Source organism: Aegilops tauschii, chromosome 5 (genome assembly GCF_002575655.3).
Source record: "Aegilops tauschii subsp. strangulata cultivar AL8/78 chromosome 5, Aet v6.0, whole genome shotgun sequence".
Classification (NCBI taxonomy): Eukaryota; Viridiplantae; Streptophyta; class Magnoliopsida; order Poales; family Poaceae; genus Aegilops; species Aegilops tauschii.
The window spans coordinates 451,530,664-451,552,516 of record NC_053039.3 but is presented as its reverse complement, the minus strand read 5'-3'; the positions used below and the strand labels follow the sequence as shown (position 1 = coordinate 451,552,516).

The 21,853-nt window shown below is 43.8% G+C and overlaps 1 protein-coding gene and 1 pseudogene across 1 annotated transcript; one reads left to right on the top strand and one right to left on the bottom strand.

The window, feature by feature from the left end:
* Positions 1–4,564: 4,564 nt before the first annotated feature.
* LOC109774842 (probable flavin-containing monooxygenase 1) lies at positions 4,565–7,049 on the top strand (annotated as a pseudogene).
* Positions 7,050–13,689: 6,640 nt separating this feature from the next.
* On the bottom strand, positions 13,690–14,942 carry LOC109774841 (uncharacterized). The gene is made up of 3 exons (XM_073499293.1): positions 14,868–14,942; positions 14,460–14,612; positions 13,690–14,256 (listed from the first exon to the last, which is right to left on the bottom strand). Exons 1-3 carry the CDS (start codon positions 14,940–14,942, stop codon positions 13,690–13,692), a joined length of 795 nt encoding a protein of 264 aa, XP_073355394.1.
* Positions 14,943–21,853: the final 6,911 nt, after the last annotated feature.

The following is a 21,853-nucleotide window of genomic DNA, read 5'->3' as shown; positions in this document are numbered from 1 at the left end:
CTTTATAATCACCCAGTTACGTTGTGATGTTTGATAGCACACAAGGTGTTCCTACGGTATTCGGGAGTTGCATAATCTCATAGTCAGAGGAACATGTATAAGTCATGAAGAAAGCAATAGCAATAAAACTAAACGATCATTATGCTAAGCTAATGGATGGGTCTTTTCCATCACATCATTCTCTAATGATATGATCCCGTTCATCAAATGACAACACATGTCTATGGCTAGGAAACTTAACCATCTTTGATTAACGAGCTAGTCAAGTAGAGGCATACTAGGGACACTCTTGTTTGTCTATGTATTCACACATGTACTAAGTTCCCGGTTAATACAATTCTAGCATGAATAATAAACATTTATCATGATATAAGGAAATATAAATAACAACTTTATTATTGCCTCTAGGGCATATTTCCTTCAGTCTCCCACTTGCACTAGAGTCAATAATCTAGATTACATAGTAATGATTCTAACACCCATGGAGTCTTTGTGCTGATCATGTTTTGCTCGTGGAAGAGGCTTAGTCAACAGGTCTACAACATTCAGATCCGTATGTATTTTGCAAACTTCTATGTCTCCCTCCTTGACTAGATCACGGATGGAATTGAAGCGTCTCTTGATGTGCTTGGTTCTCTTGTGAAATCTGGATTCCTTCGCCAAGGCAATTGCTCCAGTATTGTCACAAAAGATTTTCATTGGACCCGATGAACTAGGTATTACACATAGCCCGTTGATACGCCTAGTTGATGCGAGACTATCTTCTTGTTTTTGTCTTCTCCACAACCACCATTCTATTCAACATATAGTGCTATGCCCATGGCTCACGCTCATGTATTGCGTGAAGATTGAAAACGTTTGAGAACATCAAAAGTATGAAACAATTGCTTGGCTTGTCATTGGGGTTGTGCATGGTTTGAATATTTTGTGTGATGAAGATAGAGCATAGCCAGACTATATGATTTTGTAGGGATAGCTTTCTTTTGCCATGTTATTTTGAGAAGACATGATTGCTTTGTTAGTATGCTTGAAGTATTATTATTTTTATGTCAATATTAAACTTTTATCTTGAATCTTTCGGATCTGAACATTCATGCCACAATAAAGAAAATTACATTGAAAATTATGCTAGGTAGCATTCCACATCAAAAATTCTGTTTTTATCATTTACCTACTCGAGGACGAGCAGGAATTAACCTTGGGGATGCTTGATACGTCTCCAACGTATCTATAATTTTTGATTGTTCCATGCTATTATATTATCTGTTTTGGATGTTTAATGGGCTTTATTATGCACTTTTATATTATTTTTGGGACTAACCTACTAACCAGAGGCCCAGTGCAAATTGCTATTTTTTTTGCCTATTTCAGTGTTTCGCATAAAAGGAATATCAAACAGAGTCCAAATGGAATGAAACCTTCGCGAGGATCGTTTTTGGAACAAATGCAATCCAGGAGACTTGGAGTGGACGTCAAGGAAGCAACGAGGCGACCACGAGGTAGGAGGACGGGCCCAGGGGGTAGGCGCGCCTCCACCCTCGTGGCTCCACCGACCTACTTCCTTCGCCTATATATATACTCATATACCCTGAAAACATCCAGGAGCACCACGAAACCCTATTTCCACCGCCGCAACCTTCTGTACCCGTGAGATCCCATCTTGGGGCCTTTTCCGGCGCTCCGCCGGAGGGGGAATCGATCACGGAGGGCTTCTACATCAATACCATAGCCTGTCCGATGATGTGTGAGTAGTTTACCACAGACCTTCGGGTCCATAGTTATTAGCTAGATGGCTTCTTCTCTCTCTTTGAATCTCAATACAAAGTTCTCCTCGATTCTCTTGGAGGTCTATTTGATGTAATACTTTTTGCGGTGTGTTTGTCGAGATCCGATGAATTGTGGGTTTATGATCAAGACTATCTATGAACAATATTTGATTCTTCTCTGAATTCTTATATGCATGATTTAATATCTTTGCAGGTCTCTTCGAATTATCAGTTTGGTTTGGCCTACTAGATTGATCTTTCTTGCAATGGGAGAAGTGCTTAGCTTTGGGTTCAATCTTGCGGTGTCCTTTCCCAGTGATAGCAGGGGCAGCAAGGCACGTATTGTATTGTTGCCATCGAGGATAAAAAGATGGGGTTTATATCATATTGCTTGAGTTTATCCCTCTACATCATGTCATCTTGCTTAATGCATTACTCTGTTCTTATGAACTTAATACTCTATATGCATGCTGGATAGCGGTCGATGTGTGGAGTAATAGTAGTAGATGCAGAATCGTTTCGGTCTACTTGTCACGGACGTGATGCCTATATGCATGATCATGCCTAGATTTTCTCATAACTATGTGCTTTTCTATCAATTGCTCGACAGTAATTCGTTCACCCACCGTAGAATTTGCCATCTTGAGAGAAGCAAATAGTGAAACCTATGGCCCCCGGGTCTATCTTCCATCATATTAATCTCCTGCCAACGTGCTATTTCTGTCACCGTTTATTTTGTAATCTTTACTTTTGCAATCTATACAACAAAAATACCAAAAATATTTATCTATTTATCTCTATCAGAACTCACTTTTGCAAGTGGCCGTGAAGGGATTGACAACCCCTTTATCGCGTTGGTTGCAAGGTTCTTATTTGTTTGTGCAGGTACAAGGGATTTGCGTGTAGTCTTCTACTGGATTGATACCTTGGTTCTCAAAAACTGAGGGAAATACTTACGCTACTTTGCTGCATCACCCTTTCCTCTTCAAGGGAATAACCAACGCATGCTCAAGAGGTAGCACCAAGATATCCTGCATTGCACATTAGTGCATTCATCATTTCTCGAAGCGAGTAAGTCTTAATAGTCAAAGACTGGAGCAAAATTGTAAAGGAATCGCAGCAGAGAAGTACTAGGGGCGGCAATCAGAAGCGTAGCCCACAATTAGGAGACAGGTTCATCTGCATGCTCCAATATGATGAAGCAGGAGTGCTACACATGTTTTTATGCTATTTTACCTGAGAGAGAGCAGCATGAGTGATTAGCTAGCTTGAATGAGTTTGAAGATGATGATGTGCTACACTATGACTATGATGATTAAATAGCTAATGTTGGTGGTAATGACTATGATGATTATTATTAGCTAGTGTTGGTTATGATTAGATAGCTACACTATGACTTATGATAATTAAATAGTGTTGCTGGTAATGACTATGATGATTATTAGCTAATGTTGTTGATGATGATATGATGCAAGAGTTTTTATATTAATATGATGATGATGTTGATCATGATTATCATGACGATTTGTTATTATGATCATGATTAGTTATAATATCATTGGTGGAAGAAACGCAGGTTAGATTCATGTGGATGGATCAAAAGTGACCAAAAGTTGAATTAGTAAGATCGTCGTCCTAATTCAACTTTTGATTCATCCAAATGAATCTAATCCATGTTTCCTCCTCACAATGATATATTAATTCATCATGGACATATTGATATAACAACCTCTTAATTGGTACTGTATCGAAATTTGTATAATGACGCATAAATACACTAAAAATAAAAAAAATTGAAAAACAAAATACTAGTAGCGCTGGATAGGAAGCACGTTACTACTAGTTAGATTAGCAGTAGCGTGGCTTAATTAAAAATGCTGCAGCTATTAGCAGTAGAGCGTTGCTCCAAAGCACGCTACTGCTACCATGTATAGCAGTAGCGTGGACCAACACGCGCTGCTGCTACAGGTTAGCTGTAGCGCCGTATCAGTAGCGCGGGAGCCCGCGCTACTGATATACTTAATACCCGCGCTACTGCTACGGTTTTTCCTAGTAGTGATGATGTACAAGACGTAGGGCACAATGTGCTTTCGTGCATGAAACGTTTCATGCATTTGCTGCCAGAAGGCCTCCCCTTTGTTCCTGCCTACGAAATCCACAGATGGTTTAGTAGCTCACCATCCTCCGTACTCAAAAAAATGACATAGTATTTGAAAATAAGTTCAATGACATTTGATCGAACACCTGCCGTGTGGTGTCTGCCATGGAAGTCGTCGACAGGGACAAAGTGTACCTGGGTACAGACGGCTCCAGGGTGGACAATTACGTTGTAACGGCAAGCGGGCACGTCGTTGCTAGTTGCGGACGTCCAATAATGTCTCTTTGGCGGCCGAAGACGTACAATAGCAGCGACGGAGGTGGAGGGTGCGAATGCAAAACAAGAGGAGAAGGGCGGAGTGAAAGGAAATGATACCGAAAGGGAGAATTGGATGGGCTGGGGTGTCGGAGTCCTACATTTCTGATGAACGATCCCCTCACTTTGTCTAACGCGTTCGAACCATGCCACAGATGCCGCGTTGGATGGCTTCCGCGTTCCGGGCAGCGCAATCCATCCGAACGGATGTGGGTGACTTACAGGTCCGCCTTGAAGATGCCTGAGTCGTATGATCGTGATCTGAAACCTAACACTCCACCTCCTCCAAATTCATCCGATTATAAAACGCTCCAATGCATGTGATCCGCGCCACCACGGCATCACGTACCAATGATACCTTGATCACCAGCACGGCGAACCCGCCAAAACAAAACTGATATAGTATCAGCATTAAGCAGTAGTCTATCAATTTTTTTTCACAAATACGCAATGATTGCGTATCATTTCATTGATAGATAGAAGAGAACAAGAGTAGTCTATCAATCTTTCAATCAACTAACGCCGACAATGGATCCCAGGGCGAAGCGGGTCGCCATCGTGGGCGCCGGCACCAGCGGGCTGGCGGCGTGCAAGCACCTGCTGGTGCGGGGCTTCCGGCCGGTGGAGTCCGTGGGCGGGCTGTGGACGCGCACGCTCGCCTCCACCACGCTCCAGTCCCACACCGCCACGTACCGCTACTCCGACTTCCCCTGGCCGGACTCCGCAGGCGCGCACCCGCGCCACGACCAGGCCGTCGACTACCTCGCCGCCTACTCGCGCCGCTTCGGTGTCGATGGGTGCGTCAGGTTCCGGAGCCGGGTCGTCGCCGCGGAGTACGTCGGCGGTGCGCCAGAGGACGCGGCCGACCGGTGGGAGCGCTGGGCCGGCGCAGGAGGTGCACGAGTTCGACTTCCTCATCCTCTGCATCGGCATGTTCAGCGGCGTGCCCAACACCCCGGCGGTATTCCCAGGCCCGGAGGCGTTCCGGGGGCGGGTGCTCCACTCCATGGAGCTCTCCGACATGGCCCACGCTGACGCCGCCCCGCTGGTCAAGGGAAAGCGCGTCGTGGTCGTCGGCTCCCGCAAGTCGGCCTTCGAGATCGCCAACGACTGCGCCGAGGCCAACGGCGCGGGGACGCCGTGCACGATGGTGTGCCGGAACCCGCAGTGGATGCTGCACCGCGCGGACGTATGGCGCGGGGTCAGCCTCGCGTACCTCTACATGAACCGCTTCGCGGAGCTCATGGTGCCCAGGCCGGGCGCCGGCGCGCGCCGCCTCCCGCGTCGTCACCACGCTGCTCGCGCCCCTCGCGTGGGCGATATCAGCGGCGACGGGGGCGTGGTACCGGAGGGAGATCCCGATGCGGGAGCACGGCATGGAGCCCGGGCACGGCTTGGCGAGGTCCGTGTCGTCGTGCCTCATCTCCAAGCTCCCCGACGGGTTCTACGACAGGGTGAGGGAAGGCAGCGTCGTCTTAGCGAGGTCCAAGTCCTTCGGCTTCCGCCACGACGGCCTGGTGCTCGACGACGAGAAGCGCGTCGTGCCGGCCGACGTAGTGATCTTCGCCACTGGGTTCCGCGGCGACGAGAAGCTGAGGAACATGTTCGCGTCGCCACGGGTGAAGGACATCATCGGGGCGTCGGCGCCGCTGTACCGGGAGTGCGTGCACCCGCGGATCCCGCAGATGGCGGTGGTGGGGTACGCCGGGGGGCTGAGCGCCATATACGTGTGCGAGATGGAGGCCAAGTGGGTGGCGCGGCTGCTGGACCGCGCGTTCCGGCTGCCGAGCGTGCGGCGGATGGAGGATAGCTGCGCGGAGTGGGGCAGGTACTACGCGCGGGACAGCGGCAGCGGCGGCGGGGAGGGGCAGAGCTTGGGGCCGCGTCTCTGCGCAGTCCACGTGTGGTACAACGACGAGCTTTGCCGGGACATGGGATGCGACCCGAGGAGGAAGAAGATGAAGGGGCAGGGCCTCCTCGCTGAGTGGTTCCTACCGTACAGCATCGTCGACTACGCCGACATCCAGTGACTGAGCTGAACACGTTGCCGTTGTGAGAGAAGTTGCTGTTTTTTTTTTCTTTTTGTGTTTTTTTAGACATTTTTTTTTCTTTTGGAGTGAAGAGAGCATTGGTGTGAAAGAGAAGCGGCCCAAAAGAACATGGGCTTTAGATTTCGTTAAGACAAGTTTTTTCATCAAGATTTTCTTTGCGAAAATCCCTTTTGGAGGCCGGTTTTTGAAAAATTAAAAATTCATCAAAATTCATAATTTTACATTTCAAGAAATTATGAAGAAAATATAGATATACATGGAGGCATAATGCACAAGTGTGTAAATTTTCAGGACGAGATACGTTGAAATAAGGGCTGTGCAGAAAAGACAAATCTGGGGCTTTTTAACACATGATACTATTCATCCTCCCAGGCCATGAATTCGTGTTATTTACAGACCGCATTTCAAGGTATTTTATCTTGAAATTTTACACACATACACATAACATCCTTGTTTACTTGTAGAATTGTTTTCAGATTTTTTTGAAACTGAAAATTTTGTTTTAATTTTTCAAAAAAATCAAGCCAAAACGCCTCACTCTTTTCTTTATCTCAAATCTACTCCGTCCATTTCATAATACTACGGTATGTAATTATTTTAAAGCTGTTTCTGTAGCTTTGACCTAGTTTACATGCAAAAAAAATCAATACCTGCTGTATCGAATCATTATCATTAGATTCGTCATGAATTATAAGTATTATAGATGTTGATATATTTTGCTATTAACTTGGCTAGACATAGAAAGGCTTGATTTTGAAAAACTAATACACCTTATATATTTGAAATAGATAGAATATTATTATATTAACCTAACTAGCATTACAAATAACCCAAGAAAATTATATTAAAAGTCCTTTTTTGAGGTTTTATTAAAAATTCCTTTGGTCAACAATCTTTGTCCCCCTGAATGGCCGCGGGCCCATCATTGCATGCAACCCTACCACCAGTGCCAGTATATAATTGTTGATCGCGGCGGCACGGTGTACCCAAAGATATTGCTATGATACAGAGAGAGGACCTGTTGGGGATAGCATGTCATTGGTGGTGGCGGTTGTAGGTACAAAACTGATATAATTTTTTTAATTAATTCGTGTTTTTATGATATGATGAAGCTGACATTACTAGTTTCATTGTACAAACAAATTATAGAGCAATTGTGATTTCTATCATCTGAACTACATCGGTCGAATCCTTATGTCAATCAAAGCTAATACACTCGGGGTTCAAATCCATGTTTTAAAGCACCCCGCGTATAAAAAATAGTGGGAGCACCTCATACCGTGCGGTCGTGCAACATACATTTTTGTAAAATGAAAAACAAAAGTCCACTTTTTTGTTAGAAATAAGGAGTACTAGCAAGATGCCCATGCGTTGCACGCATCAAGATGCAGTATGAGTAGTATATCTTGTGGGAGAAATGGATGAATGAGGGAAGGCCTTATTTGTAAATCTAGAGAGGGGTGTGGGTATCTTTCTGCAAAATTGCCATAGTTTCCTTTCTATCCGCCGGATATAAATCGAACGGCCTATACTGTAGGATGGCAGGCACACCATCATCACCAACTCTGTTTTTTAAAAGAGTGAAGATAATAGCATCTACAACCAAGATTGCCTAATAGTCGACGACTTTCTATAAAAAACAAATAGTCCACGGTTTTTTCGTGAATTTTGAAAACCTTGGATTCAAATGGTCATGCTCTAGTTAAATATAGTACCACGTCTCCTTTAGAACGTGAGGACTATTCCTTGCCTGGTGGCATAGCCATCGTTTACTATGCAACAAGTTGTGGGTTCGATTTGCTCTCAAAATCTGTGGATGCAACAAGGAGTTTTTTTGAACATCAGTACAAAACACAAGCTCTCATATATACGCGCATACATTCACCCCTATGAACGCACACACGTACACCCTACCCATATGAGCACCTCTGAAAGACCCCGTTCTGATCTTCTCCTCCTCCTAGCTTCCGTGGCTTCGTGCGCTGGAGACGGCCCAAACGGCGCAGCTTCGAGAATGCGTACCGGTTCGCTCAACATGTTCTTTCTCCCCGACACCTTACTTTTCCAACTGAAACCTGGCTTGCATTTCCTTTGAACGGGAGTAAATAGCATAAAACTACCACTTTTCGTCCTATGGTTTCAAAAAACCACCACTTTTTTGTTTGTGACTGATACCTACCACTTTTTTCATCGGTTGTCTCAAAAAACCCAAATCGCCCGTTGCTAGCGTTTTAAACCGTTTTCTGATGGTCCGGGCCCGCCTGTCAGGCCACGTCAGTGCCGCGCGCGACGGCGAGGCCGTTAACGGCCGTTATTCGGACCGACCGGTGCGGTCGGACCGCACCCGCTCGCTCGCTGCCGTTCTCTCTCTGTCGGCAGCATCTCTCTCTCGCTCCTCCTTCCCCCCGTGCTCTCTGTCTCCCCCGACGATGGCGGCGGCGAAGAAGAAGGACGACGGCGAGCCTGGGCCGACAGCCAGCGGCAAGGGCGGTGCTCACTCCGAGGTCAACAAGTGGCTAGGCAGCGCAAGTTTCCCGACCCAGCGCTCGTCTGGGCCACCGACGCAGGAGGTCCAGATGTCGCCGGCGTTCCGCGCGGCCAGGGCAGTGGCCAAATGCATCCACGCGGATCCAGAAGGCGGGCACCAGTGGGCCTCCTCACTTGGTTTATTTATGAACTAGGGTTAGGATTTGTTTCTTATATTGTTAATGAATTAGTTCTTTGGTATATTATTATGTATACATTGTACTCAATATATGAATTAGGGTTTAGGTTTGGATGATATGTTGTGCAAGTGAAACTGTTGCATACTTTTTAACTTGAAAATCTGAAGAAATCTGAATGTGTTGTTTCTTTTTTTGCATAGTTTGGATGATGAAGTATGGGAATTGAGGCTGCATTTTCAGGGTAGAGACAACATGGAAAGGAAGTTTTCCTTATCAGAAATGAATTACCTGTTTTTGTTAGCACTTATTGAACTTGAGGGCTATGGGTAGGATGCCTATCTGTCATATGTTAAGGATGAGGGTAAGGGGCTGGAGGGGATTGAGGTTTTGGACAGTGATGAGAAGGTGGAGGAGATGCTAGATTTGTTTGCTGAGAAGAAAATATTGAACATAACAGTGAGAGAGGCTAGTGACCCAAATCCAGCAGATGCAAACCTGGACCACACCTTGCTTGAAGAGAAGATTCCAATTAGTCAAGTTGGTGATCCCATTGTTTATAGTGTTTCCCAAGAAGGTGTCCTTTTCCCTGTCTCAAATTCTTCACAGCCCCCACTTGTGCCTGTTGATCCATATTTTAACACACAACAGAGCTGTAATTTCAACAAGGGAAAAGAGGCAGTGGAAATTGAAGGCATTGAAGCAGAAGATCAAGATGAAGATGAGTTGGACAAATCCTCTTCAGATTTTGAGTTTTTCAGGGGTGATTACAGAGGGAAGAAACTTTCATACAAGTCTTGGGCTAGGGGAGAAGATGAAGGTGGTGAAGGAACAAGTCAGCACTACAGGGAAGAGGAAGAGATGGCTGAGCATTATTTTGGGGGTGCTTCTGAACCCTCAGAGTTTTGGCAGGAGCCAAATGGTTCCGAAGAAGATGATGAAGAAGAAGTTTCAGATCATGTGAAAACTGTGGCACAGAAGATACCTGTGAGGAAACAAGGCCCAACAAGCAGATCACACAGTGAGCCAGATCACAAAAAGTTTGAAGATTTCGTGCCAGAAGCCGATGAGTTCTGCTTTCCAGGTGATGAAGGCATTTCTGATGAAGAAGATGATGCACCTAGGTTGCCTTGTGGCAGCAAGAGAAAATTGAAGAAGAAGAAGGAGAGAATATGGTATGATTCCTCTAGGCCTGATGCACATGAATAGTTTAGGATTCATTTGTGCTTTCTGAATATGGTAGAGTTCAGAGAAGCATTGAGAAACTACCATGTTAGGACACTTAGGAACTTTGAGTACCATAGGAATGATCCAAGTAGGATCATAGCCTGGTGCTCAGATAGAAAGCATGGTTGTGAGTTTTATGTTACTGCTTCTAAGATTGCCCATGAGTCAACCTTTAGCATCAAGAAGATGAATCTTGATCACACCTGTGGAGCAAGTGGAGAGAACACAAAGGTTACCATGAAGTGGGTTGCAAAGGCTGTTGAGGATACTGTAAGATCCAATCCTGGTGCAGGTGTTGAGACTATACTGAGTTATACAAAAAAGAAATTTGGAGTACATGTTCCAAAAAGTTTGGCCTACAGGGCAAGGAGGAAAGCAGTTGATGTTGTGCAAGGGGATCACAAGACACAATACTACAGGTTAAGAGACTATCTGCAGTGTTTTTTGGACACAAACCCTGGTAGTAGGTGTGTTGTGACAACAAAGGAATTTGAACTCCACCCAGCACCTACCCCAAGGTTTCATTACATGTTTTATTGTCTGTTTGCTTGTAAGGAGGGGTTCCTAAATGGTTGCAGGCCTTTCATAGATAAATCTAGTCTGTATAGTGCTTAAATAGAGATTGCATTACATGTTGCTGTTTACTAATGGCTTAAAATGCAGGTCTTGATGGATGCTTCATCAAACTAAGCACTGGGCAACAAATCCTGGCAGCAACAGGGAGGGATGGCAACAACAACATCTTCCCTATTGCATTTGGTGTTGTTGACAAGGAGGAGACAGATAGTTGGACTTGGTTTCTTACACAGTTAAGGACAGTAATTGGTGGTGGCAACAAGTTTGGGCCCTACACAATTATGTCAGACAGGCAAAACGTACAACTACTCTTCATGATTTGACTAATTTTCCTTGTACTGCTTTTCCTTGCACTATGTACTGCTTTTCCTTGCACTATGTACTGCTTTTCCTTGCACTATGTACTGCTTTTCTCTACTTACTTCACTAGTTATTAATACAAAATCAATGAACAGGGTCTGCTCAATGCAATAGAGGATGTATTTCTTGATTCCCCTCAAAGATTTTGTTTAAGACACATATATGCCAACTTCCAATCAGCTGGGTTTAGAGGGGATGAATTGAAAAAACATCTAGACCAGGCTGCATATTCTTTCACTAAGCATGGGCATGATCTGGGCATGGAAGCATTGAAGAAAGAGAGTGAGGAGGCATGGATGTGGTTGTACAACATACCAGTCCATACTCGGGCCAGGCATAGAATGGATACTATATGCAAGACAGACCTTGTTGTAAACAATCTTAGTGAAGTTTTCAACAGGATTATTCTGGATGTTAGGAACAAGCCCATAAGGACAATGCTTGAAGGAATTAGGACAAAACCCACGATCAAGTTTCAGAAGATTAGGGAGAAGACAGAGACATGTAGGTGGGATATCACACCCACTTACTCTGAGATATTGGAGGAGGCCAAGAAGTGGGCAAAATATTGTGATGCATATATGGCTGGACCAGGAATTTGGCAAGTTACAAGTAGTTCAGAAAAGACCTACTGTGTAAACCTAAACAACTACACTTGTGACTGCAGGAGGTGGGATATGACAGCTGTTCCGTGTAGTCATGCTATAGCAGCAATGCAGAAGGTGAAGCTACACCCTGAAGATTTTGTCCATGAGTTCTTCAAGAAGCCCCTCTACTGTGAAACCTACAAGCATATTATATACCCTGTTCCAGGCCCTGATTGTTGGCCACACACCATGGGGGATGACATATCTCCTCCAGTATTCAAAGAAAAGAAGGGTAAAAAGCAGACAGCTAGGAGGAAAGGACATTTTGAGGTGCCTGCCAAGAAGGATACATCAAGAAACCCAAACTGCAGATGAGAAAGAATAATCACCAGGTATACTTATTGATAAAGAAACTTCTGTTTCATAGGCTAGGTGGTTTAATTATAATTTGCTTTGTTAAATGTGCAGGAGAATAGGTCAGACTACTCTTCATCTACCAGAGCTTCTACATGTGTGGTTGCACCCCCACCCTCACCCCACCACCACCATCAGCACCATCAGCACCAGCCATAGCTAGGAAGAGGCCTGCAACAGCCACAACTACTCCAGGACCAGCAAAGAGGAACAAGGGAGCTGCTTCTGCTACTCCAGCACCTGCCAAGAAGACCAAAGCAACCAAGAAGACCAAAGCAACCAAGAAGACAGGGGCTCCTAGCACATCTTCACCAGCCAAGAACACAAGGTCATCCATTGCTTCTCCAGCAAACAACACCAGAGCATCAACAGCTAGCAGAGGGTACACAGTTTTCAATGCTCCAAGGCAAGCTGCCAACTCTGAGATGGAGATTGGGTCCAAGAGGGTTAGGAAGCCAACTGGAAAGTGGAAGGCATATTTCACAGCTAGTGGTAACTACTGAAGATTCCAACATTTGAGAAAGTTGTCTTGTTGTATGAGTGCTGAAACCTAAGTGTTTGCAACCTTAAACCTATGTATTTGCTTGCTGAAACTTGAGTGTTAGCATTATGAAACCTATGTATTTGCTTGCTGAAACCAGAGTGTTTGCATTTATGAAACCTATGTATTTGCTTGCTGAAACCTAAGTGGTTGCATTATGCAACCTAAGTGTTTGTGACTTCTGGGTAGATTCAGACAACACTGATGCAAACATTGATTCATTTATTCAAACATTCATAGATTCCACCATCCAAACTTTCTTTCATACAAAGAGTTGTACAGAAATGGAAGGGATACATAGCTCAGACTCTCATTCATACTTAAAAAAACTACTACCAACAACTCTCAATCGTAACGATCGAAGAAACGACACCACTTTGCTCTGGTAGAAGGGTGAGGAGCGAGTACTGCCTGTCTCCTAGCCCACCTGATGATCTTCCCTGAGCTCTTGCGCCTGCCGCCAGGGACAAGAACTGTGAACTCATCTGAGTTGCACTTCTCCAAGATCTTCTCTGCCAGCCTCCTCTTGAACTCCAGCTCCCACTCCACTGCCTGCACTGCAGGGCGAGCCCTTTGCCTCCTCACATCCACTGCCTCCACTGCCTCCTCTTCCTCATCTGTCACCTCCCCAAGCTCTGGATCCATCTAGGGTTTCTAGAGGTGGGGTGTGGCGGCTGTGTTCTGGAGGGAGGAGGGTGGGTGGAGTAGGCTATTTATGAGCAGTGGAGGGTGGGTGGAGTAGGCCTAGGTTTGTAAATATAACTGGGCCACAAAGCCCAGGTAGAAAGCACTAATAAACATAACTACCTTTTAAACATAAAAAGACACATAGCATACTCCAGCAGTGCTTATCACTGACTCCATAACATAGCAGAAGAGGTTCAAATACAGGCAGAACAGTCATTACAACTTAGTTCATAACTTAGCATTAAAGGTTCTAGCAGCATAACAACAGTTCTTAACATTGGCATAGACATAGACTAGATTAGCTTCACATTCCCCAAAATGTACACCCCATATCTTCACATCAGATTGTTAGGCCACATACTTATAAAGGCCTTGGATGTACTTCACCATCTGCAGAACACACTTCATGAATCAAGGATGGCCTTGATTTTCTCAAGTTTCTCCTTGCTTGCATGCCCATCACTCAGCAGCTCATTCACCACATGCTCAAGCTTGGCCTTCTCTATCTTAAGCAAATCTCTCTCCTGTTCAACCTCCTTCTTTGCCTTCCTGGTATTCTTGATAATGTCAGCTTGGCTCTGTAAAATGCACCTTTGTTCCTTGGAAAGTTTGAGCTTCTCCATCTGAACCTCCAACCTAGCTCTCTCTTCTACCTCTTTCTTCTTCTTCTTCTCAAATTCTTCCTCCTCAACTGCCTTCTGGTTATCCATGTGGCCTACCCTACCATCCTGCCAATCAAACATCTTGGATACATCTTGGACAAGCTTTGTGTACTCAATGCACAGCTTGTCATTTTCAGTCTTAAGCTTGGCCAAATGCTTCTCATACTTCTGCTTATCAACTACCCTGCCACAATTCTGTTCATGGTACATGTCCCACAGCCTGGACAAGCAATTCTGAAGAATTGGATGCCAGGGCTTGTCAACCCACTCAGTAACACCACAGTTAACACCTTCACAGATATATGCTTCCTATACATAAGCATTTTTGATAGTAACCATATCCCTCAATACCTTAATACAAGGCATATTGCAGTTCATCCTAAATAATACAGTGTAGGTTCAGAAGAGCAACTTGTCAACATAATACTGTGTGGGTTCAGAACAGCAACTTGTCATCCTTGTAAATACATGTGTGGGTTCAGAAGAAAATGATTCCAATTAAGGCACTATACCTGCTGCACTGGACAACCATAGAAACGCCTTCCAGTTAAGGTTCCTTCAAATGCCACACACTTAATTGGCCTCATGTGGTGCATCATGCAGGTGGGTTCAGAAAGCTCCAGCTGGCCACAGAAAAGAGGCTCCACGGTGGTGTCAGGCGTCTCCTGCATGAACACATCAAAAAAATCACCTTAGCTCACAGAACCAGACATAGATCACAAATTAATTCCCCAATCCAGCAAGAACCCTAACCCAAACCCTAGTTTTCAAGCATACATAAACATAGCTCAAACAACAACCATAACCCTGCCTACTAAATAACAGTAAACAAAGGTTACCCTAGCTCACCAAGATGAACACTAACCTAATCTAGCTCCTAGATGAACCCTAACCCTAGCTCAGCAGATCAAAAAACTTACCCAAAGAGCCATGTCCATGCTTGTGATGTCGCACTCATCCTCTGAGCTCGTATCCCCGTCATTCCAGGAAGGCATGGCGGCGGTGGAGCTTCCACAGCGCAAGTCGCCGCCGGCGTCGAAGAGCAGAGAGGAGAGGAGCGAGAGAGTGAGAGTGAGAGCAGAGGAAAGAGTGTGGGCAGGGGAGAGAGTGAGAGTGACGGCAGGGGAGCAGAGTAATGAGCCACGAGCGGGTGCGGTCCGACCGCGCCGGTCGGTCCGAGTAACGGCCGTTACCGGCCTCGCCGTCACGCGCGGCGCTGACCTGGCCTGACAGGCGGGCCCGAACCGTCAGAAAACGGTTTAAAACGCTAGCAACGGGCGATTTGGGTTTTTTGAGACAACCGACGAAAAAAGTGGTAGGTATCAGGCACAAACAAAAAAGTGGTGGTTTTTTGGAACCATAGGACGAAAAGTGGTAGTTTTATGCTATTTACTCTTTGAACGGGCATAATGCAAAGCTTATTGGGCTATCAGCCTAACTAACCAACTAGAAGTGGAGCTGCCCTCCCGAACGGATTCTCTCGAGCTAGCTGTTGTACGAGAAGCAGGAGTTTGCCAGGAGGAACAAGAGAAGATCCGAACGAGGCCTTAGGAGATGCTTGGAGATCCATAAAAGCTCAATACTTTGTCTATGTCAACTTCAAAAATTTGAATTCAAAATTTGTTTGAAATATTTCAAGCGATATTTCTCCATAACCATGGTAACCGCTTTTTTCGGTCCCTCTCGGTAAAAATTACATGTTCAGTATCCAAAACCTGGGGCTCAACACGCTTGAGATGAAAGTCATGGCGAGCAAGATCAATTATGCATCTCAGTTATTAAGGGCGTGATTGGCGTTTCTGCTCCGGTGCTCCCCCCTGGGCTGAACGCGAGGTGGAAAAACACATCGACGGCTAGGATGAACCAAAAACGGTTCATAACGAGGGGCACGATCGTCTTTGTTGCCCCCGCGTACAGCCGTCGAGGAGCCTTGGGAGGCCCGTACGGGCCTGGTTAGATCGTATGCCTGGCCGTATACGTATTTGTATATGGCGGCGTTTCGTGCGCGCGTGGAACCGCCCGCGCGTGGGGCAGCACGTGTCACGGGTAGATTCCAAAACCGTCCCATCATATAAATGTGGACGGCAACCACCTCCGGCCGCATCGCCGACCATTTCCCCCCACAGCATCGTCTCCCTCTCCCCACTCCCCACTCCCCACTCCCTCTCCTCTCCAACCTCCTCGTCGCCCTCACCGCATCCTCTCCATCGCCATGGCGGACGCAGGAGGCGAGCGCCCAGATTGGGGTGCAGATCTGGTGGAGCAGGCGCGGCAGGTCGCTGCGGGTACCTTTGTGAGGGGACGTGCCGGCGTCCAGCGCGGTGCCCCCCCCGCTGCAGATCTGGAGAAGGCGGGGGCGGGTTGCAGAGGCACAGTCCAGCCAGATGCGCCCGCTCTGGCGATCTCTGGCGAGGCGCAGAAGGTGGAGGCGGGCTGTGGCAAGGCGCAGAAGGTGGAGGCGGGCTCTGGCAAGGCGCACGAGGTGGAGAAGGTGGAGGCCGGCTCTGGCGAGGAGCAGGCGGAGCAGAAGGTATCTTCTTATCACTTTAATGTGGTAGTTTTTAGATTGTAGGGTTTGTGGCCAGAAGGTTTTTTCGTTAGATTTGTTGGATGTAGGGTTTTCTCTGCATTAGGGTTTTCGAGTATTTGATTCGTGCAAGAATGGTGGACCTCATATGATTATTAGATTAGGTTAGAAGTAGCCGGATTGAGGGATGGGTTTTTTTCAGATGCTTATTAGATTAGTAGTGGAATTTTTGCAGTTCTTAGATGCTTATTAGATTAGTAGTGGAATTTTTACAGTTCTAGGGATTATGACTGTCATAGTTGCAATTCTTAGATGCTTGATTGATGCATGTTGTCATAGTTGCAGTTCTTTGATGCTTGATTGATGCGCAGAGGCTATGAGATGGGTTGTGCATGTCCTTGTGTTTTTGGAAAATGTCTACCTGAGGTGATTAGATGGTGCATTAGTTTGGTTGTAAATATAGTGAAGGATGTGCTCATGTAATGGGTGTTGTCATGTTAATCAAAAAGAGCTTCTCAAGGGCTGGATTTGTTTGTGTTGGATTGGGGCTTCTGAAGGAGAGGGGAAGGGGCAGTCTAAGCTTATTTAGTTTGGGTTAGTAGTGGAATTTTGCCGTTGCTTCAGAGATATTTACAGCATTGAACATCCTCTCCAATGCCGTTGCTTCAGAGATAAAAGCACCTTGGGATTTTTTCAGTGGTTAGTAGTGGAATTTTTGCTTGTTAGATTTTAATTAGTATGAGGTTTAATACCTTATTTAAGGGGGAATTTAAGGTCAGATAGATGTCATATGATTATTAGATCTGTAGTTCAATGCTGCAGACATATATGATTATTTGATTTGATCTGTGGTTCAATGATACTGGATGGAAACATATTTGATTTGGAATGCATTAATTTTGATGTGCCAATGAATTGATTTAGATGATACAAGATTCATCTATAGTATAATTTGTTGTTGTTTAGGTAAGTAATGAAATTTTAGATGTTTGTTGGAGATGTATGCATTTATAGTTGAAGTTGTACCTAATTAACTACTGCATTATGTTAATATGTGTAGGAGCTTTGCTGCATTATCCCAAAAACAGTAATTTGTGCATATTAAAAATTGTAGTTGGCTTGTGTAATTACTAGCAATGGATGTAATTTTATATTTAGGGGGCTAAGAGATAACTCACTTTACAATTGCAGAAGGGTGGCCTCAAAAACAGTAAGATGGCCTTGAAATATTGTCCTTGCCCAAAATTTTATAAATCAAATGTTGTAGGCAGGCCTATTGTCGAGCCTCATAAAATTAACCTGGCCAGAGATTTTCCTCTTTTGCAAATACTTATGATGAATTACAAAAATATGCAGCTAGGATGTCAGCATTGTATAACTATGAAGTAAACATTCCAAGGCAGGATCCTAGCAACAAAATATACTATATGTTTCCATTAAGTAGTGTGTGGGGGGGGGGGGGATTCCTTCAAAAGAAAAGTGTTGGGTTAATCCAGGGAATGTCAAGAATCCAGCTTGGATTTTCATTAGCATTTATGAAGGAAAGCATTTGTCTGTTGATTGATTGCTTAGATTCTGTATTTATAAGGAAAGCATTTGGTCACTTGCAACATACCAATGCGGTTCACATTCACAATTTTGTGTGTAATGACATTCTTTGAACTACAATTCAATTCATTGTAATTGATGTGCTTGTTTGACAATATAGCAGGAGGAGGAGGATCTTGTGGTTGTGGGCAACAAGAGGAAGAGGGACAAGACTGGGTTCTACCCATATGACTCTGATGAAGATGAGCCGTATGAGGTAAGGCCTAGTTGAAATGTTATTTGTGCATTGAGTTAGTGTGTTTATAGTATTTGAATGCATAATGTATTAATGTCAGTCATTAATGTGTGCAGTATGAATCTGGAGATGATGTGGACGAGGGGAACGTCGAGTCGTTTGAAGAGAAGGTGGTGTTGAAGATCAGGACCCAAGGACCTGGTATGTACCACAACTGGAGGACGGAAAAGTACCGCTGCCCCTTCTGCAGCAAGCCCAAGCCCAGGTCTGGGTTATTGGAGCATCTGATGGAACATTGCCGGGCTACATCGATCTCCAGTGATGAGTACAAGATCAGGGCTGAGCATTCTGCCCTCCTGAAGGTCCTGAGAAACCCTAACCTCTAGTCCTACATCATGCTGATCATCAGAAGCTGGAAGCCGTACTCATCATCAGTATATTTGATGATGTTTTACTTTTGGAAAGCTGCATCTGGGTCTGAACTGGTTAAAAACTACCTCTATTAATGTAATGTAATGTAATGTATTGTGTGTCTTAACTGGATCTGTTGTGAACTGCCTGGTACCTAATGCTATCTATATATGTCTGGCCTTAACTTTATTGGTGGTGAATGCTTCCTTCATGTTTACTTGTTGTTTCGATGGTGCAATGATCACAAATGGCGCTTCAGTGTTGCTTCAGACATGCTGCAACACTTGTCTATGCTGTGCGCAAGTGCAACTTGCTGTGCGCATGTGCCAATTATACCAAATATTGAATCTGGCAATGTTCCAAATTGGCTGTCATGAATTATATTACAAGGGGTTTCGTAAAGTTACTGATAATTGTTTATCCTCACACATTCCATCAATGCGTAATTTGAATAAGCAAAAAGATCAAATGTTCCATCATTTGAACCAATGTTGCAATAACAGAGCAAATATTCCATCATCAAAGTGTGAAGGAATTAAATGTAAATTTACAAGAGTAATGTAAAACTAGTTAAAAATAATGTGTGCAAAAAAAAGGAATTTGAAATAAGATCTACTTTATTTTTAATAAAGTTATATAAGAGGGCATTAAAAAAATAAACTGAAGGCATTAAACAAAACGAAAAGCAAGGGCCAGCCTAGCCATCATGGAAACCTTACTTCATAAATAAAAAAATACAGAAAAATAAGAGGGCATTAAAAAATAAACAAATATAAGAGGACATTATAAATTAAAAAAATAGAAAGAAAATATAAGAGGGCATTATAAATTTCAAAGAAAATATAAGAGGGCATTATAAACAAATATAAGAGGGCATTAGAAATTTCAAAGAAATTTTGGAAAAAGAATATTTTACAATGCCCCCCAAAGTTATAGACTGATGTTTTGACCAGCCAGTCTAGAGGGCATTATAAATTGATAAAAAATTCAAAAAAATATAAAACCTTGGAAACCTAGCTTTGTTTGTGCAAGATATCATGTGTGCCAAAATTGAGGTGATTTGGAATTGGTTGAGAAAATGACCGCATTCCGGAGGGGCCATTTGGTCTAACTTAAGCCAGTTTTTGAACATACGTGATTTTTTCCACCACCTCCAAATCACGCAAATCTTCTTGTACATGGTGACCCACATGTGCCAAACATGGTTATGAAATAAAATTTAGAAAAATAATACTTTACAATGCCCCCTTGAGGTATAGACCGATGTTTTGACCAGTCAATCTAGAGGGCATTATAAATTAATAAAAAATTCAAAAAAATGTAAAACCTTGGAAAACTAGCTTTGTTTGTGCAAGAGATCATGTGTGCCAAAACTGAGGTGATTTGGAGGTCGTCGAAAAAATCATCGCATTCCGGAGGGGCCATTTGGTCACTTAAGCCAGTTTTCGAACATACGTGATTTTTTCCACCCCCTCCAAATCACCCAAATTTTCTTGTACATGGTGACCCACATGTGCCAAACATGGCTATGAAACAAAAATTGGAAAAATATTACTTTACAATGCCCCCTTGAGGTATAGACCGATGTTTTGACCAGCCAGTCTAGAGGGCATTATAAATTAATAAAAAATTCAAAAAAATATAAAACCTTGGAAACCTAGCTTTGTTTGTGCAAGATATCATGTGTGCCAAAACTGAGGTGATTTGGAATTGGTCGAGAAAATGACCGCATTCCGGAGGGGCCATTTGGTCTATTATAACTTAAGCCAGTTTTTGAACATACGTGATTTTTTCCACCACCTCCAAATCACCCAAATTTTCTTGTACATGGTGACCCACATGTGCCAAACATGGCTATGAAACAAAAATTGGAAAAATATTACTTTACAATGCCCCCTTGAGGTATAGACCGATGGTTTGACCAGTCAGTCTAGAGGGAATTATAAATTAATAAAAAAATTCAAAAAAATGTAAAACCTTGGAAAACTAGCTTTGTTTGTGCAAGAGATCATGTGTGCCAAAACTGAGGTGATTTGGAGGTGGTCGAAAAAATCATCGCATTCCGGAGGGGCCATTTGGTCTAACTTAAGCCAGTTTTTGAACATACGTGATTTTTTCCACCACCTCCAAATCACCCAGTTTTCTTGTACATGGTGACCCACATGTGCCAAACATGGCTATGAAAGAAAATTTGGAAAAATAATAGTTTACAATGCCCCTTGAGGTATAGACCGATGGTTTGACCATCAGTCTAGAGGGCATTATAAATTAATAAAAAATTCAAAAAAATATAAAACCTTGGAAAACTAGCTTTGTTTGTGCAAGAGATCATGTGTGCCAAAACTGAGGTGATTTGGAGGTGGTCGAAAAAATCATCGCATTCCGGAGAGGCCATTTGGTCACTTAAGCCAGTTTTTGAACATACGTGATTTTTTCCACCACCTCCAAATCACCCAAATTTTCTTGTACATGGTGACCCACATGTGCCAAACATGGCTATGAAATTTTTTTTGGAAAAATAATACTTTGCAATGCCCCCTTGAGGTATAGACCGATGTTTTGACCAGTCAGTCTAGAGGGCATTATAAATTAATAAAAAATTCAAAAAAATGTAAAACCTTGGAAAACTAGCTTTGTTTGTGCAACAGATCATGTGTGCCAAAACTGAGGTGATTTGGAGGTGGTCGAAAAAATCATCGCATTCCGGAGGGGCCATTTGGTCTTTTAACTTAAGCCAGTTTTTGAACATATGTGATTTTTTCCACCACCTCCAAATCACCCAAATTTTCTTGTACATGGTGACCCACATGTGCCAAACATGGCTATGAAAGAAATTTTGGAAAAATAATACTTTACAATGCCCCCTTGAGGCATAGACCGATGTTTTCAGCAGTCAGTCTAGAGGGCATTATAAATTAATAAAAAATTCAAAAAAATGTAAAACCTTGGAAAACTAGCTTTTTTGTGCAAGAGATCATGTGTGCCAAAACTAAGGTGATTTGGAGGTGGTCGAAAAAATCATCGCATTCCGGAGGGGCCATTTGGTCTACTTAAGCTAGTTTTTGAACATACGTGATTTTTTCCACCACCTCCAAATCACCCAAATTTTCTTGTACATGGTGAACCACATGTGCCAAACATGGCTATGAAAGAAATTTTGGAAAAATAATACTTTACAATGCCCC

Coding starts and splice junctions, on each gene's coding strand:
- LOC109774841 (XM_073499293.1), bottom strand. CDS start 14,942: ATGCCTTCCTGGAATGACGGGGATACGAGCTCAGAGGATGAGTGCGAC. Junction 14,613..14,867: donor GCATGGACATGGCTCTTTGG/GTAAGTTTTTTG, acceptor GTGTTCATGCAG/GAGACGCCTGACACCACCGT. Junction 14,257..14,459: donor ATGGTTGTCCAGTGCAGCAG/GTATAGTGCCTT, acceptor GCTTATGTATAG/GAAGCATATATCTGTGAAGG.